This window comes from Crocuta crocuta, unplaced genomic scaffold (genome assembly GCF_008692635.1).
Source record: "Crocuta crocuta isolate KB4526 unplaced genomic scaffold, BGI_CrCroc_1.0 scaffold3, whole genome shotgun sequence".
NCBI classification, from domain to species: domain Eukaryota; kingdom Metazoa; phylum Chordata; class Mammalia; order Carnivora; family Hyaenidae; genus Crocuta; species Crocuta crocuta.
This window is the reverse complement of record NW_027529934.1, coordinates 11,348,191-11,368,516: the sequence shown is the minus strand read 5'-3', so window position 1 is coordinate 11,368,516 and position 20,326 is coordinate 11,348,191. Positions and strand designations below refer to the sequence as shown.

General features: G+C 37.2%; 1 protein-coding gene across 1 annotated transcript in view; it reads right to left on the bottom strand.

Moving 5' to 3' along the window:
- The window catches only part of HMCN1 (hemicentin 1), a 442,670-nt gene that overhangs the window by 120,896 nt on the left and 301,448 nt on the right, over positions 1–20,326 (bottom strand). Inside the window, exons 43-49 of the mRNA XM_077763274.1 lie at positions 18,890–19,012; positions 17,657–17,818; positions 16,718–16,999; positions 13,672–13,839; positions 8,353–8,466; positions 7,703–7,789; positions 2,137–2,328 (exon numbers count right to left, since the gene is read on the bottom strand). Of these exons, the coding sequence (XP_077619400.1) occupies positions 2,137–2,328; positions 7,703–7,789; positions 8,353–8,466; positions 13,672–13,839; positions 16,718–16,999; positions 17,657–17,818; positions 18,890–19,012 (1,128 nt within the window). The remainder of the gene's footprint in view (positions 1–2,136; positions 2,329–7,702; positions 7,790–8,352; positions 8,467–13,671; positions 13,840–16,717; positions 17,000–17,656; positions 17,819–18,889; positions 19,013–20,326) is intronic.

Genomic DNA, 20,326 nt, shown 5'->3' with positions numbered 1-20,326 from the left:
TCTATAGAAGGTGAAAAAGAAGCTTATGGGAATTAAGATTACTTGAAGACAATATTAGAGTAAAATGAGCAGTGAAGAAAGACAAAATGCTAAGGGACCTAATGTCTGAGAGATGGATTATGAAGAAGCCCATAAAAGAGAGAGAAAAGGAGCAACAAGAGTGTGCAAGAATAACTAGGGAAGACGGCCAAGGAAAAGGGATAACTAATGTCTAAAACATTAAGAAAGGACTGAAAAATATTTGTTGGGTCCAGCAACAGGATAATCTTTGCCACAACAGCATGAAGCATGGCATGGGAAAAGCCCATGTTTAGTGGGACACGAAGTAGAGATAGACCAGGGATAGTTACAATATGAAGTGATGGAGGCAGTAGGAGGTGAAGCTGTAGGTAAGGTGGCTGATGGGAATGGCTGACGTATCTATCAAGGTGAAAGATACAGAGTTAAGGGTATAAATGTAGGCAGTGACTGTGAACAAGAAGGATACCTCATTCCCTGGGAAACGAAAGGGTAAGGACATTGAATTATGGCTGAGTAGACTGGAAGTTGCAAATGTACACAGTAAACAGCCTCAACGTTATGAAGATGGTGGAAAAGGAGTCTTTGATTCAGATCCCTTAGTCATCAATGAATGAGGGAGAATGACAAGAATCCCAAGCATGACGTGGGATACTTGGAGACAGTGGAGACTGAAAAGAGTCTCCAGGGAGCTAGTGTCTCTTAGGAAGAGTCAGATTTCAGTTACAGCAAGGAGCTGGAGAGAATAATAAATCAGGTTTCCAGAGAGGACACAGTATAGAATTTGGACATGAGTTAGTATTGGGAAATGAATCAGTGGTAAAATGAAGGAGGTACCAGGAACTTAAAGCTCTGAGAGAAGCAGTGAATAAACTGCAGGAGAGGAAATCCAGGGCTGAACGTTTCCCTTTCATACACTTACGGGTGTGAAGGAGCACAGGTGAGTTAACAGGCAACTGGTTACAAACTCCCATTCATACTTATCCATGTATTTGTTATTCAATGCTTTGTCAGGTGCTGGGGGTAAATCCTTTACAAGGTAAAAGGGGTTCTACATTTGGGGGTTTGTTTCTTATGTATTATCTATATGTATTATTCATTTGACATTTATACATTATCCACAATTTTAATTTTTCTTGCACACATATCTCTCCTACTTAATTAGGCTGTAAGCTACAAGAGGGCAGTATCCTCTATGGGAGTTTCCTATGTATGGGACTATGTCCCATACATTTATTGCCAAAGAGTCTAGGCAATAACCATAAAAACAAACAAAAATTGTAAAACTTTGCATACTCAAATGTAGGTCAGCTGATTCTGGTAGAATGAAGAGTATTTTGCCATTAGTAATCAAATATAATACATTTAGGTGGTGTATTTTAAATTTCAAGACATGAGCAGAAATTAAGAATCTATTTAATGTCATGCCTGAGACATAAGCATAACTTTGATGCTGCAAGAACTGAATGTATAGTTTTTCATAATTCCTAGTCCACAAAGACTATAATATAGACAATTACCAATAATGGCAGTCCCATAAAGAAAGAATAAAATATATCATATTGAGACCCTTGTACTGTTGACCTATTTCTCTTTGACTAGCATATATTTTATCTTTTACCACTATGTTTTAAAAAAATTTTTTTAAATGTTTTTTATTTATTTCTGAGAGAGAGAGACAGCATGAGCAGGGGAGGGACAGAGAGACAGGGAGACACAGAATCAGAAACAGGGTCCAGGCTCTGAGCTAGTTGTCAGCACAAAGCCCGACGCAGGGCTCAAACACAGGAACCATGAGATCATGACCTGAGCTGAAGTCGGATGCTTAACTAAGTAACCCAGGCATGCCACCATTATGTTTTTAACATCTGTCTTTTCCACAGTTGTGACCCTAGCCCAAAACACAGCGCATGGAACATAGGTGGTATTCCTTATGTAATGAATACATCTATGAATGAGTGAATGAATTAAAGAAAAAAAAGCAAGTGTACACAACCACTAGTCCTCCTTAAATAATGCAATTCTATGGTAGCAACATTAAATAGAAAAAAGAGAGAAGGTAAGTCAGCAGACCTTCATGCTTGATTCTTCAAAATTTGAAGCAATGTTGGTACCTACCCAATACATTAAGACTGAAACTTTTGCTCTTGTCACCAGCTGTGTTAGAAGCCAAACATATATATCTTCCAGTATGTGACACTTGGGCGTTGGTAATTTTAAGAAAGCGGCCACCAGACATAATGTGATGGGTGTCATCTGCTTGGCGGAGCTGTCCATCTTTGTGCCATGTAATTTCTGGCACCGGGTTCCCTGTAACAAAAAAACATTTCTGAGAGATGGCTAATAATCATATGCCTATAAATTATACCTGAAAACATTTTCACTTATTTGCCATATAAATACCACACTTGTAAAACAATGCATTAACCATTCATGTGAAATTAAATTTGTAAACATAATTCATAACAACCATGCAATAATTTTTTAAATTTGCATATAACAAACTATTTTCAAATCAAGATTAGTTTTGATCCATGAGTGAAATAATGCCAACTTAGTCTTTGTGCCTAATTAAATAGTAAAATATACTTTAAAAAGAATGGGACATGCATTTTTATTAAAATTATTATTCACAAATACTTTCACATTCATTAAATTTTTTAAAGGTTTTATATTTTTGGAAGAAAGCTATAAAAAAGGAAAAGCCTTGAATTAAACAATTCCATAAATAGATATTTACAGTTTATACCAGGATTCTAGCATAAATATATAGATAGGTAGAAATATAAATATAATTATTCCCATACTATTTATAGTCTATGGGGAATGATCTTTTTGTTCTAACATCAGACTTATTTTAAATATTAATTTTTAAGTTTCTCAAATAATTAAAAAAATTTTTTTCAACCATAAAAGCAAGTTTACTTAGGAAAAAGGGCTAGAATAATATATTACAACTGGAAGGCTTGACTATACCAAACATGAAGCCTGTTCTACAGCCCCACCCAGAGAGGGAAGCAAATTTACAGACCTGCCCAACTGCTGAGTTATAGCACCCAGTCCCACCTTATAAGAAGCCTAACTGGAGAATTCAGACAACCACAGAGCCTATCCTACTGCACTCAGTCAAGAAACCAAGCGAGCAATACTATCCGACTGTTTCCAGCCAACAGTAATCCCTCTCCACTAACTTCAGAGCTCAAGCAGTGTGGCCTTAACCAAATAGAGACCCTAATAGCAAGCCCCACCTGCAAGGATGCTACCAGATTACCTATGCAGACCACCAAGCTGAATTGACTGATTGATGATTATTGTTGCCAAAGTAAACCTATAAAGTCTGGAAGAGGAGGCCCCTTACTCAAATGTACAGATACCAATGCAAGGAATCAGGTTAAAAAGACACTATCAAAGGAGCCTAATTAAACTCTAATAATGACTCTAAAGAAATGGAGATCTATGAACTATCTGACTAGAAATTCAGAATAATCCTCTCAAAGAAGTTTAGTGAAGGTTGTGGGAGAGGGGATGGGCTAAATGGGCAAGGGGCATTAAGGAATCTAATCCTGAAATCATCATTGCTACTATATGGTAACTAACTTGGATGTAAATTAAAAAAACAAACAAAAAATAGTTTAGTGAACCACAAGGATACAATTAAACAAGATTAAGAAAACAGTGCATGAACCAAGAAACAGAAACCATCAAAAACAAACAGAATTCCTTGAGCTGAAGAATATAGTGACTGATCCAAGAATTCAATAGAGAGCTTCAACAGGAGACTCAACCAAGAAGAAGAAAAAATTAGTGAACTAGAGGATAGGTCATTAATTAGCCAGTCAGAAGAGGAAAGAAAGAAAGAAAGAAAGACAGACAGACAGACAGACAAGAAAGAAAGAGGAAACAAAAGAGAAAGAAGAAAAAGAAAAACAAAGAGAAAAGAAAAGAAAGAAATCTAGCCAGCCTATAGGACTTATGGAATACCATCAACAAAAACAATATATACATTATGGGAATCCCAGGACAGAGATAAAGGATAAAAAGTATATATCAATAATGGCTGAAAACTTCCCAAACATGGGGAGAGAAATGGACATCCACATTCATGAGGCCCAAAGGACCCCAAATTGGTTGAACTTGAAAAGAGCAACACTGAGACACATTACAATTATGTTTTTAAAGTTAAAGACAGAGTTCAAAAGCAGCAAGTGAAAAGCATATAACACACAAGGGAACTCCCATAAGACTTTAGGCTGGCTTTAAAAAATAAGGTTGACTTTGGAAGGTGCCTGGGTGGCTCAGTTGGTTAAGTACTTGACTTCGGCTCAGGTCATGATCTGGCGGTTTGTGAGTTTGAGCCCCACATCAGGCTCTGTGCAGACAGCTCAGCGCCTAGAGCCTACTTCAAATTCTTTGTCTCTCTCTCAAAAATAAACATTTTTTTGTTTAAAAAAGGTCTACTTTGTATGCCAGGAAAGAATAGGATAATATATTCAAAATATTAACAGAAAAAAAATCTGTCAACCAAGAATACTATAGCTGGCAAAGTATGAAGGAAAGATAAAGATTTTCCTGAACAAACAAAAGCTTAGGGAATTCATTATCACTAGACCCACTTTACAAGAAACACTAAGGACATTCTCAACTGGAAATAAGATGTACAAAACTCACCAGTAATGGTAAATATATCCAAAGTCATAGTCTTTTTTTTATATATATTTTTTATTTATTTCTGAGAGAGAGAGACAGAATGGACAGGGGAGGGTCAGAGAGAGAGGGAGATACAGAATCTGAAACAGGCTCCAGGCTCTGAGCTGTCAGCACAAAGCCAGATGCAAGGCTCGAACCCACGAACTATGAGATCATGACCTGAGCCAAAGTCAGATGCTTAACTGACTGAGCCACCCAGGCACCCCTAAATATATCCTCTTTACTGGTACTTAGCACCTCTCGGCCTGGGTTCCTGGTAATAACTGAGCTCTATGTGCATCCATCAGGACTAGGCACACTATCCAAGTTTGTTCAACACTGGTTCTCAGCTGTAAAGCCAAAAGGATTTGCTGGCCTGTTAATCATGGGTATCCTAGCAGCAGTCGGTATTATCGCCTCTGCCACTGTTACTGGAATCAGCCTGCATAGTACTATCCAAACAGCCCCTGTCTTGAATAAATTTATGGTCAACACTACCAAGGAATTTATAAGCCTAACTTCTATTGATAGACAAGTTTTGGCCTGCCTCGAAGCTCTTGAGGCTGCAGTGGAATTTATTGGAAAAAGACAGGAGGCTTTGTACCTTCACTCTAAACTGCCCTGCAACTCTAACTACCAGCATATTTGCATGACTGGCATTCCTTAAAATCACTCCCAGGCTTGGGATGCTGTCCAGACACACCTTCACAATGTATTTTCTTCCTACCTCTCTGACAATATAGAAAATTTAGATGTGACATTGCGCCAACAGCTACAGTATGCAGAAGACCAACTTAAAAATGAATGGGCTGATTCCTGGGCAACGTGGTGTGACCCAAATCCTTTCTCACTTACAGCCAGTGCTCATCTTAAATTCTGGATAACTGTGGGAGGCGGAATGCTTTAACTGTGCCTCTTTTTATGTCTTTGCAGAATCACCCTCCAAACCATCCAAAAGCAAAAGGACCAGGAGCTCATCATGATGATCCTTGAACACAAAACTAGAAGAATCAAGAAAAACAAGAAAGGAGGAACTGTGGGGAATAAGCTTAGGAATTCCCTGAGTTTACACTGACTGTTAGCAAGGCATGAAGAATTAGAAAGCCACAGGAGGAACACACCCAAGTTTGGGTAAACAAGATTAGGTAAGCATGGCAAAGGCCCCCAGTATAGGACGAAGGTATAGGAATAGAGAATCTCAGGATGGAAACATTCAAGAAGAGGTAAGCAAGATGAGCTATTCAGGGCAGAAGCATCCTCCAATTTAGTACAATGGCAGAAAGCTGTTTTCACTGGAAGGCAGGACAAAAACATGTAAACAAGGCTATAGACCACAGATGGGCGTAGTCGCCTGGTGTGGAGCTAATTAGCAAAAGAAAAATGCCTCTTGACCCTGAGGTAGCATGCTCTGTCTTTCTTGTCCCTTAGGCCAGTTTAAGTAAATAGAGGTGGTGCCTCATGTCTGCTGTAAACAACCTTCCACTCAGCAGCAGAATTTTATATTAACCCAAATCCCTAACACCACAGATCTTCGAAACTCCCTCTCCCCCATGCCCATGAGCTAATGTTCATGGTTTCATGGTCTCTTTGTGCACACCCATCACACTTATAAGCCTTCTGATCCTAATAAAAACAGATCAAGAACCCTTACTTAAGGCTTTTGTCTCCTCTGAGACAGTAGCCTCTCACATGTCAATCCTACATCTGCTCTCTTGCTGGACATGAGAGAACTCCAGACCCAGAGTCTATGACATGGGAGCACTAAACTAAAAAGCTTCTGCTCAGCAAAAGAAATCACTGGCAAAATAAAAAGACAACCTATGGAATGGGAGAAAACATTTGCACACCATATATCTGATGAGAGATTAATATCCAAAATATATAAGGAACTTAAGAGCAAATAACAAAAAATAATATAATTTAATAATTTGCAAGGGACCAGAATAGACATTTTTCCAAAGAAGACATACAGATGGCAAACAGGTACGTGAAAAGATGTTCAACATCACTAACCATTGGGAAATGCAAATCAAAACCACTCTGAGATACTACGTCACACCTGTTAGAATGACTATTCTCAAAAGGACAAGAGATAACAGGTGTTGATGAGATTGTGAGAAAAGGGAACAGTTGTGCACTGTTGGTGGGAATATAAATTGACACAGCCACTATGGAAAGCAGCGTGACAATCTCAAAAAATTAAAAATAGTACTCCCACATGAGCCACCAATTCTCCTCCTGGGTATATATTTAAAAAAAACCAAAATCACTATCTTAGGAAAGATAACAGTACTCCCATGTTTACTGCAGCATTATTCACAATAGCTAAAATATGAAAACAACTTAAGTGTCTATCAACAGGTGAATGGATAAAGAAAATGTGTGTCTGTGTACATCACATTTTCTTTATCCATATACGTGTGTCTATATATGTATACATATGTATATACATATATCGTATACATCCTTTCTATTTATATACTAGTAGCATACAAGTAGTAAAATTATAAAAAAGGTAATTATTGAATTAAAAGACTGATGTGTCTTTCCTTTTCTCCCCATCCACCCCTTTTTCTTCCTTTCCTCAGTGTAGACGTATCCTTTGTTTTATATAGGTTTTTTTTTTTAAGTTTATTTGTTTTGGAAGGGGGAGGGGAAGACAGAGGAAGAGAGAGAATCCTAAGTAGGCTCCATGCTGCCAGTGCAGAGACTGATATGGGAGTGTGTCTCACAAACCGTGAGATCACAACCTGAGCCGAAATCAAGAGTCAGATGCTTAACAGACTGAACCATCCAGGCGCCCTGGAATATTCCTTTTATCTCCACGTAATCTGAGAAATTTCCTCCTACACTTCTATTGGCTCTACTCAACTAGAATTCAATTTCAAATGCTTATTATAGTAGTTTGACTTTTTTCTCAACTAATTAAGATATATAGTGGAGGCAAAAAAATAAGCGAGTGGAGGAACAGCAGAAGTACAAGAACTAAGTCCCTTACCTGTCACTTCGCAAGTCAGTGTAATACTCTGTTTCTCTTTTACCTTCATGTCTTCCAATGTATTTTCACCCACAATGTGAGGTGGCACTAAAAAAAAGTTAAATGCAGAAAAAACAGAAAAAGTAAGCAACAATTCCAGCAGAATTGTTATTTTACAAGCATCTGTGTTTATATTTTTATAAGCTATAACCTTTAAAACAAATCCCCAAATTCTCATTATTTGTTTACTAGAATGTCATATTATTTTGATCAATTCCAATTTTTTAGATATAGTATAAAGTTATATGCCATGAATTCACTTACAATGAATTTTATTGTAACTTAAGTTATAAAGTCTGGATAAAAACGCCAACAAGTTGATAAGAACATATTTATTAGACATTTATTTCTCCCACTATAACTCCGATAAATATTCACAGGAAACAAGTTATCAGAGTCTCAGAGTATTGTTGAACAATTGTGAACTGAAAAGACATGGCATTTCAGGCATTTTAATCCAACTAATTACATCCAAATTACTCTAACATTGAATTATTGCCAAAAGGATCAGTCCAGGGGCCAAAGAACACATCAAGATCAAGATCATGCTGTAGATAAATTTTAACTCTACACAGAGAATGCATTAAGCCAACTGAAAATTATAAAAATACCTAATACTGAAAGACCAAAGATTTTTCTTTCTTCACCAGCTGCATTTCTTACAACACAAGTATACCGTCCAGCATCTTCTATTCTGGTCTGCATCAACCTCAGAGTCCTGCCTCCTGGAGAAGCAAACCACTAGATGACTCAAAAAGAAATCTGTAACTTTACAAGTTGGCCAACTAATGCTTAATTTAGATAAAATTTAGTCAATGTGCTTCAAAGACCTTTAACATTCATTTATGTCAAGCTTTTTTTAAAATCATATTTCAAGCCTATATGAAACAGAAAAGGTAATTCAGAATAATTATTTGGCTGAATGGATTAAAAAAATACAATGCTAGGTGACAGCAGGCAAGAAACAAAGTTCCAGAGAGGTGATGTTTGAACATAATGTTAAAAGGCAAGTATCTCTTAACACATACAGTGTAAGGACACAAGTCTAAAGGTCTAAACCAAACTGACTCCATGACAGGCTTTTAGTTTCCCCTCTAAACTAGAAGGCCTGAGTTTCAGCTTCCCCAAAAGTATCAGGCAGTTACACATTGCCCAAGGCAGGAGAAAACACCCTTGCAACACCCAATCAGGAAAGGCCAGCAAACACCCTCCACATTATTAAGGGAGAGGCTTGGAGATAGAAACTATAGATAGGACCCTGTTACCTAATGTTAAAGTTAACCCGTTAGTCGCCGAGTCAGACCCTAGGCTCACTCTGTGATTGGTTAAATTTAAAGGTACTCTAAATGTTGTAATTGGATCCCGCCAAAAGTAACGAATACTCTAGACAATGTGTATGGTTAAACCCGCTGTCAATGATGTTGTATAATTATGATTGGATTACTGTTCCCATGTCACAACTTCTGTAACTCCCCCGTCACAAACCCCATAAAAACCCTACTCTGCCATTGTATGAGGCTCTCAGCATGGATCCATTGTGTTGGTGAGGTCTGGGAGCCCGAGCTTAAGCCTGTAATAAAGCCCTTTGCTTTTGCATACGTGACTCGGACTCCTTGGTGGTCTTGGGATTTTGGGGAGATCGCGATCTGGGCATAACAACAGGAGTTGAGAGAAACCACTTTAAGTAGAGTATGAATGGGGTAGTAGAGTAGAAAACAGATGTGAGTTGTGGTACTTAAAGTAATACAGGTGAGGGGGGCCCGGTGATTCAGTAGGCTGAGAGTCTGCCTCTTCATTTCAGCTCAGGTCATGATCCTAGGGTTATGAGATTGAGCCCCACATTGGGCTCCGAGCTGAGGGTGGAGACTGCTTAAGATTCTCTCTCTCTTTGCTCCCTTTCCCCCACTCACTCCCTCTTTCTCGCTCTTAAAAAAAAAATTAGAGCAGGTGAAGCCAACATTGAGAGGTGAGACTAGCTGGAGTATGTTTAGACTCTTTGGCCCCTTGAATGTTAGGCTATGGAATCAAGACTTTATTGTGTTCACTAAAAGCTATGCAAGTGTGTTAAACAAAAAAAAGGTCATGATGTGATTTGTGTTTTAGAAAGACAGGACGTTTAGGAAACAATTCCCAGTTTGCCACTGGGCGTATGAAATGCGAATGTGAGAAAGAGAACTACACCAGCAACCCAGACTGGGGTGATATCAGTCTATAAGGAACGGGAGAAACCATGAAGACCGACTACTACTAGTCTTCACCTGAGTATCATGGAGTCCTAGAATTATTTTGATCCAAGTCTGTGGGGGACACTTGATTGACTGGCACAACTCTGCTTTGATCATTACATTTTATACTTTGAACTTCTATGTAGGGACAAAAGATTCTGCATCCAAGAAATGCTTGTAGACTGAAAGGGAAGCTCGGATATGCTGCAGAGTCTAATCACACCCTGAAGGACAAAGGAAGAGGAGCCAGTAAATGGGATGAAGCAAGGCCTACAGAGAACTAAGGCACACAGAGAGGAGAGTCCTCAAAACCATTTGAGAAGTAAATTCTAAGAAAAAGAAAGTAATTCATGTCTTAGATTTTATACTTTTCTACCTGGTACATTTTTGCTTAGTACCCTGAATTTGAATTAAAAAAATGGAAATGGTTAAGCATGGAATTTTCAGGTAAATATTCACCTGGCTCTGGATTCCTCAGGAGATTCCATCTGCTTTGTTTTTATAAACATAACAATCTGTCACTGAGCTTTTCCTGTAAGCAACCTTCCCATCTTCAACCCATTGAAAGGCAAACTTAGTAGTAACTTATTTAGACAAACAAAGCTGATTACCTGAGTTCAATGACCCCTCCAACTGAATTTAAATACAGAAGTTGTGTACACAGATCAAAAAAACTTGTGTTAATTAGGCAGGGATTTAGGCACTCACTGCTACTCCAAGTTACCGAGACCATAATATGATTCCAGCTGAGAGATATTAACACAATACAACTTTTTATGAGTTATTTCTAGCTCTGCAAACCCTAACCTCCTAAATTTCGTGATATTTCTTTTGTTTCCTGGTCCGCTCACTCAATCCAGTGAGAAACAAGCAAACAAACAAGATCTGACAATAAATCATACTTAAATGGAGAGGTTTCTTTTACCTATTAAGTTTTTATAGCAGCTCTCTATTCTTGGCAGATAGCTTCATAACAATGACCTTCACAAACATACTGCTTTCAGAAAATCTGTACGCAGTCTCAGGAGAACTAATCTTAATGAAACAGAAGTGTGCAGCAGACTAAGGACCAAGCAAGTCATATGCCATTCATCTGATTCTCATTCATCTATTGCACAATATACATGTTCAGACTGTAAAACTGAATGACTCCTTTGGCAGCACCACAAGGTCAAATCCTTTTAATGTGTTCCCTCAGGGATCTCCAGCTGCTAGTCAAGCAAAATAAGACTAAATAAAACCAAAAACACCACCCCTGTAAATCTATAATAAGCCAGAGCACATCACTCTTTGTGACAGCAGTACATCACTACTCTCTTGCCTTTTTCATTCCAGGAACCCTGATGTAGCTATTATATTTAAAAAGAGTTCCTACTTTTTCAGCAATTGAGAATTTTTCAAACAAAGCCAAAAATATGAGGATAATTTCAAGACAAGAAGATAATGTGTTCAGGTTTTTGGTAACCAAATTGTAATAAAGCCTTCGTCATTAGTATGGATTTCCCAAGATCAATAGAGACTAGGAGTCCCGTGCAAAGGAAAGTAATATAGTAAGGAAACAGGGAAATTTCCCAGGACAGGACACCCAAACCTTTTACCTGGTTGTCTACATCCAATACTGAACATGTACTGGATGCTTACCATAAAAACAGGCACTGTGTTAACACATATACAGGCGTAAAAGCAGGCACTGTGTTTTACATATATGAACTCATTTCAACTATACAAAAACCCTCAGAGGCAAATATTATTAATATCTTCACTTTATAGGTGAAGAAATAGAAGCTAGCAATGTTAAGTAACTGTCTTGGGATTGTAAATTTAATAAATATTACAGGCAATAAATATAATAATTATAGTAATATATATTCTTCATTGATGTCCTATCATTTATAGATCAACATCTTGAAAAAACAGAGGGACCTTAGGATATTTAGACCTAATTCAAAAGTAGGAAAGGATCTTATCTAAAAAAGCCTTGAAAAGTAGGCTTTAAGTGGGCTTTAAACAATATAAATGTTTTTTAAGTTGCTTATATTCAAACCCAAATCTGTCCCTATAGTCTTCCGTAAACTGGCATTACTTTTAACCTCTGGAACCAGACAGAAGCAACATAATCCTTTTCTGCACCATGGTTCTTCAAGTCTTTAAATTTAATGTTCACTATGTAACCATAAGGTTACATAGGGTTTATTTTCCCAGCTTAAATACAATCAGAAATGTAAATTATTTTGCAATAATTTACCACCATTGTTACACTTCTTTGAAAATATTTTCAATAGGTCCTTCTTCTAGTCTTCCTAATAAGTCCAGAATACAATTAGTCTCTTCCTTTATTTAATTCGTGAAAATATATTTTATTAATGTGGCAAAATACTGCATTTATTTTCCTGATGGCCACATTACGCTGTTAATGTATACTGAATTACAAACACAATTCAGAGCTCTTCTTATATGAAGAATTTTGAAGCTGTATTTCACCCTGATTTTCATCATTTAAAAAAAAATTTTAAAGTTTATTTATTTAGACAGAGACAGAGACAACACAAGTGGTGAAGGGGCAGAGAGAGAAGGTGAGAGAGAATCCCAAGCAGGCTCCATGCTGTCAACTGAGAGCCTGACTCCGGGCTTGAACTCACAAAACCATGAGATCATGACCTGAGCTGAATCCAAGAGTTGGGTGCTTAACCGACTGAGCCACCCAGGCACCCCCCATCATTATGTTTTTAATGTAAGTGCAGGAGTTTATTTAACTTTCATTTTGTTGGGCTTAACTCAGAAGTTCCAGGGTGAGATGTGTTTGAATTCAAGTGCCTTCACTCAACATATTAGGTGTTCTTCTCAGGATCCGAGCCCTTTATTAAACCACAGCTTGGCAAGATTGTTTCCTTGGTCTGTGTAAGACCTAAAGAGCGAGGCACAGACTCATTCCTAACAGAGCGAAGCGCAGACTCCTGTGGCATGGCCTCGAAACACCTCTCTGCATGCTTACTCTGGTTCATAGAGGACAATCTAATAGATTTTCTTACATCAGATGAGGCAGAAGTTGAATATCCCTTCTACATTAGTGATAAAGTCTTAGCTCACAGGAAACTAACCCATCCTGAAAATATGAAACTCACTCAGATGAAATACTTGGTTATGGAGATTTGCTATAAAATATGATTCATTCTAGACTCTGGCTTCATTTTCAGAACTTCTCTTCATTCCTTTCTTTTCTTTTCTCTTTTTAAAGAGAGACAGAGCATAAGCAGGGGAGGGGCAGAGAGACAGAGACAGAATCTGAAGCAGGCTCCGGGCTCTGCATTGTCAGCACAGAGCTTGATATGGGGCTCAAACTCACGAGCCATGAGATCATGACCTGAAGCGAAGTCAGCAGCTTAACCGACTAAGCCACCCAGGGGGCCCCATTCCTCACTTTTCAAATTGGTTGGTACTCATTGTAGCATGAATGCTCTGACATCCCCATGATTTCAGTAATAAGCAAGTGCCATGATTTCTTTTTTAAAAAGATCTAGAGGTATTTACAGATTTCTCCCCCTTTTCATATAGCTTCTGATATCCTTCTAAATATTTTTTTTAAATATGGCCAGCAATATAGTAAGCAACTAGATCAAAAAGAAAAAATAAAAGACAGAGAAATTAAGGAGATATGGTGGCCATATGAAACCAACCAGGTTATCAAGCTATGAAAATTCCCAATACCTGCGAGAATTCTCACAGAGCTGCTAAGGCTGACAGGCCACCCATCTTTAAGCCAGGTAATCGAAGGCAGGGGAATTCCGGAGGCTTCACAAGTCAGGGACACTGAGTTCTTTTCCACAACACTGATATTTTCAGGTTTCCCATGGTTTCCTATGATGCTTGGAGGGGCTGTGAGATAAAACAAACAAGGAAAGGAAACTAAGGTAGCTAATATATATCAAAAACCAAATCCTCAAAAAAACAAAAACAAAAACAAATCCTCAACAGACTAAGGATAATAATAAGACTTCCATTTTCTGATCTGTTGATCAGCAAAACAAGCAATCACAACAATGAGCTTATTAGTAGTAGCGGTATTTTTAGTGTTACTGCTAAAGGTAAAAATGTCACTTCTTCCCCACTCATAGCAGTAATGGACTTTCATGCCATTATTCTCTTGGTGGTGAATGATTTTCTCTGAGTTACTCATCATGTCTGGTAAATTTCTAATATGGATTAATGGCCTTCTTATGGGCAGAATTTTCTAACAAATAATTCTAATCCTAAAAATTAAAAGTAATCTAACAAAAAGGATGCTTCATATTGAAACCTTTTTTCTTTTCCATTCTGATTTTGTTAGCTTTGGCTCACACATTGGCTGCAAATCACAGGATATTAATACTGGATGTTATGCATGTCTTAATGGGATTCAGGTTATAAGACTGCATCTATTAAAGTTATCATTGTGTCTATAGATTTAAAAAAATGCAATTCATAAAGATTCCATCCAAAAACTGTCAGAACTAATAAATGAATTCATTAAAGTTGCAGGATACAAAGCCAATACACAAAATCTATTGCATTTCTATACATTAATAATGAAGTATCAGAAAGTGAAATAAAGAAACAATCCAACTTACAATTGTAACAAAAAGAATAAAATACAGAGGAATAAACTAACCACAGAAATGAAAGACCTGTATGTTGAAGACTATAACACATTAGTGAAAGAAACTGAAGAAGGCACAAATAAAGGACTGAGGAATTAATATTATCAAAATATCCATACTACCCAAAGTAATCAACAGATTCAATGCAATCCCTATCAAAATTCCAATGGTATTTTCCACAGAAATAAAGAATCCTAAAATTTATATGGAACCAAAAAAGACCCCAAATAACCAAAGCAATCTTGAGAAAGAACAAAGCTGGAGGCATCGCGCTCCCTAATTCCAAACTATTCTACAAGGCTATAGTAACTAAAACAGCATAGTATTGGCATAAAAACATACACATAAATCAATGGTACAGAATAGAGATCCCAGAAATAAACCTACTCATATATGGTCAATTTATGACAGAGGAGCCAAGAGTATCCAATGGGGAAGAGACAATCTCTTCAATAAATGGTGCTGGGAAAACTGGACAGTCAAATGCAAAAGAATGAAATTGGATGACTTTCTGATACCATACATAAAAACTAACTCAAATGAATTCAAGACTTGAACGCAAGACATGAAGCCATAAAACTCCTAGAAGACAACATAGGCAGCAAGCACCTTGACATAGGTCCTGGAGATGATTTTTTGAATGGGACACCAAAAGCAAAAGCAACAAAAGCAGAAAGGAACTATTGGGACTACATCAAAGCAAAAAGCTTCTTCACAGCAAAGGAAACAATTGACAAAATGAAAAGGAACTTACTGAATAGAAAAATTACTTGTAAATCATATATCTGATAAGGGGCTAATATAAAAAATATATAAAGAACTCATACAATTCAGTAGCCCAAAACAAGCAATCCAATTAAAAATGGGCAAAGTATATGAATAGACATTTTTCCAAAAAAGACATACAGATGGCCAATAGGTACATGAAAAAGTACTCAACATTATTAATCAATAGGGAATACAAATCAAAAGCACAATGCACTATCACCTCACAGCTGTTAGAAAGGCTATTATCAAAAAGAAAAAATAACAAGGGCTGGGGACGAAAAGAGAATCCTTGTGCACTGTTGGTGGGAATGTAAATTGGTGCAGCCACGATGAAAACCAGGCTTTTTGAGGTTCCTTAAAAAATTAAAAACAGAACCACCATATGATCAGTAATTTTACTTCTAGGCTTTTATATGAAGAAAATGAAAACACTACCCTGAAAACATATATCCCCGACACACACACAACCCCTTCCCCCCCCCGTCCCGCCATGTTCATTGCAGCATCATTTACCATAGCCAAGCAAAGGAAACAACCTGTGTCCATTGATGGATGAATAAGACTTTAAAGTATTTATATACAATGGATTACTTTCGGCCATAAAAAAAGAACAAAACTACTTGAAGGGCATTATGTTAAGTGAAATAAGTCAGACAGAGAAAGATGAATACTGTATGATTGCTCTTAGATGTGGAATCTAAAAACAAATAAATACAACCAAGTTTATGGATACAGATAACAGACTGATGGTTGCCAAAGGTGTGTGTGTGGTGTTGGGGGGCGGGATGGGCAAACTGTTCTTGTTTTTGTTTTAGTTTAAATAAACTGAATTAAAAAAAAAATTAAAACTGCAATTCAAATGATATGCATACAAAACACTGTCCCTGAGTATATGTATGTTTGGTGTATTTCTATTGACATTCATGACTCATTAATTAAAATATTAAAGCTGACTTCGGTACAACTCATGAACAATTGATGCTGAGTCAGTAGGCTCTAAGGAACTGAGGCTTATACTAACAAAGACAGCAAATTTGGAAAACAGAATTAAGAATTATTACTTGGGAAAGCATTGGACCAAGGGTACTTGAAGAAGATAGACAATTATATCTACTTCAGTATGTGCTTTTTCTAATAGAATATCCAATGTATGCCTGTTTCAGCAAGGTAAGAAATGGCAGGTCAGGCATAGAAGGATAAATGTTGGGAATGATCCAGAAGAGAGGTGCATATGTAGAAAATCATAGGCTATAAATAAAAGACTCAACACAGAAAGTTTAAATCTCTCATCCAGGATGCTAAGATCATAAGAGCCAGTGAATAGACTTATTGAGTTTCTTTATACTTACTATGTACACTTAAGTCATATTTTCTGTCAGCCATTCCTGCTACATTCACAGCAACACACATATATCGACCTGTATCAGATACATGAATGTTCTTCAGCTGAAGGATGCGACCTTCATCCAATATTTCCATTCCCCTTCCCTTGGTCAAGGGGCGGCCATCTTTCATCCAGGTCACTTTTGGTTGAGGAATACCCTGCACCTCACACTCCAAGGAAATATTCTTTCCCCGAGTCACAATAATTTCAGTAGGGTGGCTGCCACTACTGGATATTGTTGGTCGAACTAAAGAAAAAAGAAAAAAAAATAAAGTAGGAAATGACTGTTTCGAGTCATGTATAGGAATTATTACCAAAGTTAAATTCATTTTTGATGTTGAAATATTAACTACTAAAGAGAAGACCCAAAGCTAACAGATAGCATTGCTATATTGAGAGGTTGAATTCCTCTCCAATGTTGAAATGGTTTCATGCTTACGATAAACTATCAACACAATAAGAAAAGAATTCTGCAAACTAATTTGACAATAAACTATTTGTAAAATAAATAAATAAATAAATAAATAAATAAATAAGAAAAGAATTCTGTTTGCTAACTTTGACAAGTTATACAAATATTTGAACTTGTCATTCACAACCGTAATTTTCAGAAGTCTTCCTAGGATTAACTTTAAAATATATATGGTAGTCTCACTCACAATCAATTCCTTTCTTCTTTCTAACTTCCACTATGGGAGTTAGAAAATCGGAGACTGTTTCTAAACATTGAGGTGGCCACATGAATCATTTCAGGCCTATAAAATTTAAATTTATGGGTCTAATGATAGGTATATTATAACCATACTGCCTTGAATATATCTTAAAGATATAAAGAAAAAGTAAAAAGGAAAGACAAAAGGTTCGAAAAAAAATTGTGCCAATGTCTAGTTAATGAATAACTTACTGTAAACTTGCAGACTGTAGTCTTTCTTTGCAGTTCCAGCAACATTCGATGCCACACATGAATACAGCCCTGTATCAGATCTTTCAGCCATTGAGATCTGTAATTGTCTGCCTCCAGATAAAGTTCTGACTCGCCCTGCAGAATCAGCCAGCACTGGGGAGCCTGCAGAAAACAAAATGGCAGAACATGAAGCAAAACATACAACATTTATGTACATACTCTGATACGTGTACTTATATACGTCTTAGTTCAAGTACCTAACAGGCAGATGATGCTGTAAAATAATCCTATGCAAAAAGATGGAGGAGGAGAAGGAAGGAGAGGGTAAATGGAAGAGGGAAAGGAGAATGAGAAGTAGGAAAAAGAGGAGGAGCATGAGGAAGAGAAAGAAGAGATATTTATCACGATTATCTTCTGCAAATTTTTCTTCCAATCAATATCACATGTAAAACAGAAAAATGAGGTAAAACATTAAAACAGTGAACAATGATTTTATTTTAATTTTTCAATGTTTATTTATTTTTAAGAGAGAGAGAGGGAGAGAGAGAGAGAGAGGAGGGAGGGAAGAGGGAGAGCACACAAGAGGGGGAGAGGCCGACAGAATGGGAGACACAGAATCTGAAGCAGGCTTTGGGCTCTGAGCTCTCAGCACAGAGCCCAATGAAGGCTCAAACCCACAAACCATGAGATTGTGAATTGATCTGAAGTTGGAAGCTTATCCAACTGAGCCACCAAGGTGCCCCACAAAAATGATTTTAAAAATCAACTAAAAATATACATGATCTCTCTGATAGGTAATGGATACAAATAAATATTTATTGATGAATGAATTGAAAATTTGTTCGACTGCAGACTTCAACCTTAACATACACTACAAAACTGTCAAATACAGCAAAATTGTCTGCTATAGAAAATATTTTTTAAGGCTTATTCTAAAGAAGAAAAAAAAGACTTCTTTTAATGGTAGACTCTTGATCATTATAACCACTCTATAATGTGTTTGATTAAAAAGCAATCAACTAATACAGAAAATTATATATTTTTCCTGGAGAGCAGTTTCAAAACTGAAGATTTTCAGCTAGATACTAAATGTATCACAGCTTCACATTTAAAATAAAGCAATCCTGCTCTCTAATATTTCAGTATGCAAACCCCAGGAAAGTTTGTTAATAAACTGACATATTCATTTAATATTTATATTTAATTTTATAAATGTTAAGGGTGAAAACTGACCTTTTTTCTTCCAAATGAGATTTGGGGGTGGAATACCACTTGATTCACACAATAAACTAATGAGATTCCCTTCAATGACTGTAAGTTGAGCAAGTTCATCAGAACCATAAATATTTGGTGGTACTGAAAGATGAAAAAAGACAATTTTAACATAAAATTTCCTTAATCTTTACAATAAAAAAAAAGATTCGCACTCAAATGACACAGGGAAGTAATTAGCACTTGATGTTGACATATCAATACCACATTAAAAGTCAACTGTAAGATGTAGAATAAATACCTATTAGCAGACTTCCCGTTTTCAGATAGAAACTTAATTAAAAAAATATCCAGAGCGGCTACAAAGAAGCTAATGTATTATAGATAATTAGATATCTTGCATCATAATCTAAAGCACCTACCAAATTTAAACTTAACTGTGTTTATGCCAAGCCAGTTTTGATTTCTCAGAGGCTGATGAGAACTGGAAAGTATCAGGCTTACAACATTGTAGTAAAGAACAGACACAAGGGGTTTGATCTAAGAAATGGATATGTTACCTATTCTAGAATGCACAGCCTGCCTCCCCACTGTCCTCTAGTTTCTCTTTGGAACCTTTAAAGTGAACCCTGACTACCTATGCCTCTCTCAAGGAGGCTAAGTCTGCATTTGCTGGCTGAACTCTGCTCTCAAGATCTTTCTCGGGCTGCAGTGTTAACAGGTGACAGATGCTTGGTTTCTAAGCTCCTGGGAGTTGAGGAGTGGGAGAATCCTCCTCACCCCCCAATGCAGCTTCCAGTCACTGTTCAACGTCAACTACCCCCATGTGAAAGCTTATTCCTTTGAGGCTCATGCCATCAATTTACTTCTTTTTCTCCCTCACCATCATCGGTGAACCCACCATTCTTCTTTTCTTTTCTCTTCTCTTCTTTTTTCTTTTTGAGGAAAGGACAGAAGAGAAGGGAGGGGGAGAGAGAATCTTAGGCAGACTCCATGCCCAGTGCAGAGCCTGATAATGGGGCTCAATCTCATGACCACGAGATCATGACCGGAGCGAAATCTGGAGTCAGATGCTTAACTCATGGAGCATCCAGGCACCCCTAAGCATGGTTTATCCATCCACTGAAGAATTTGGTACTTGTTTCTGTCCTTCTTCACATGGAAACCTGCCATCCTTCTGTATGAACTCACCATCTACATGTATATCCAGTCTAACCACCATGACTACTCACTTCCTTGATCTGCTCCTTCCTTCCTCCGTCATGTTCTTCTACATTTCTCCTACTGCTCTGTCCTTATAGCCCTTTCACTCAGTTATTCCCAATTCTCATTTCATTGACCTAATTGAATCTCAAGTCATTTCACCTCTCAGGAACCTTCCAATCCAGCTGCCTACTCTTGTTTACTGACTTCTCTATCCAGCTTAGATTTCATGATCAATCATTTCAACTACTCTTT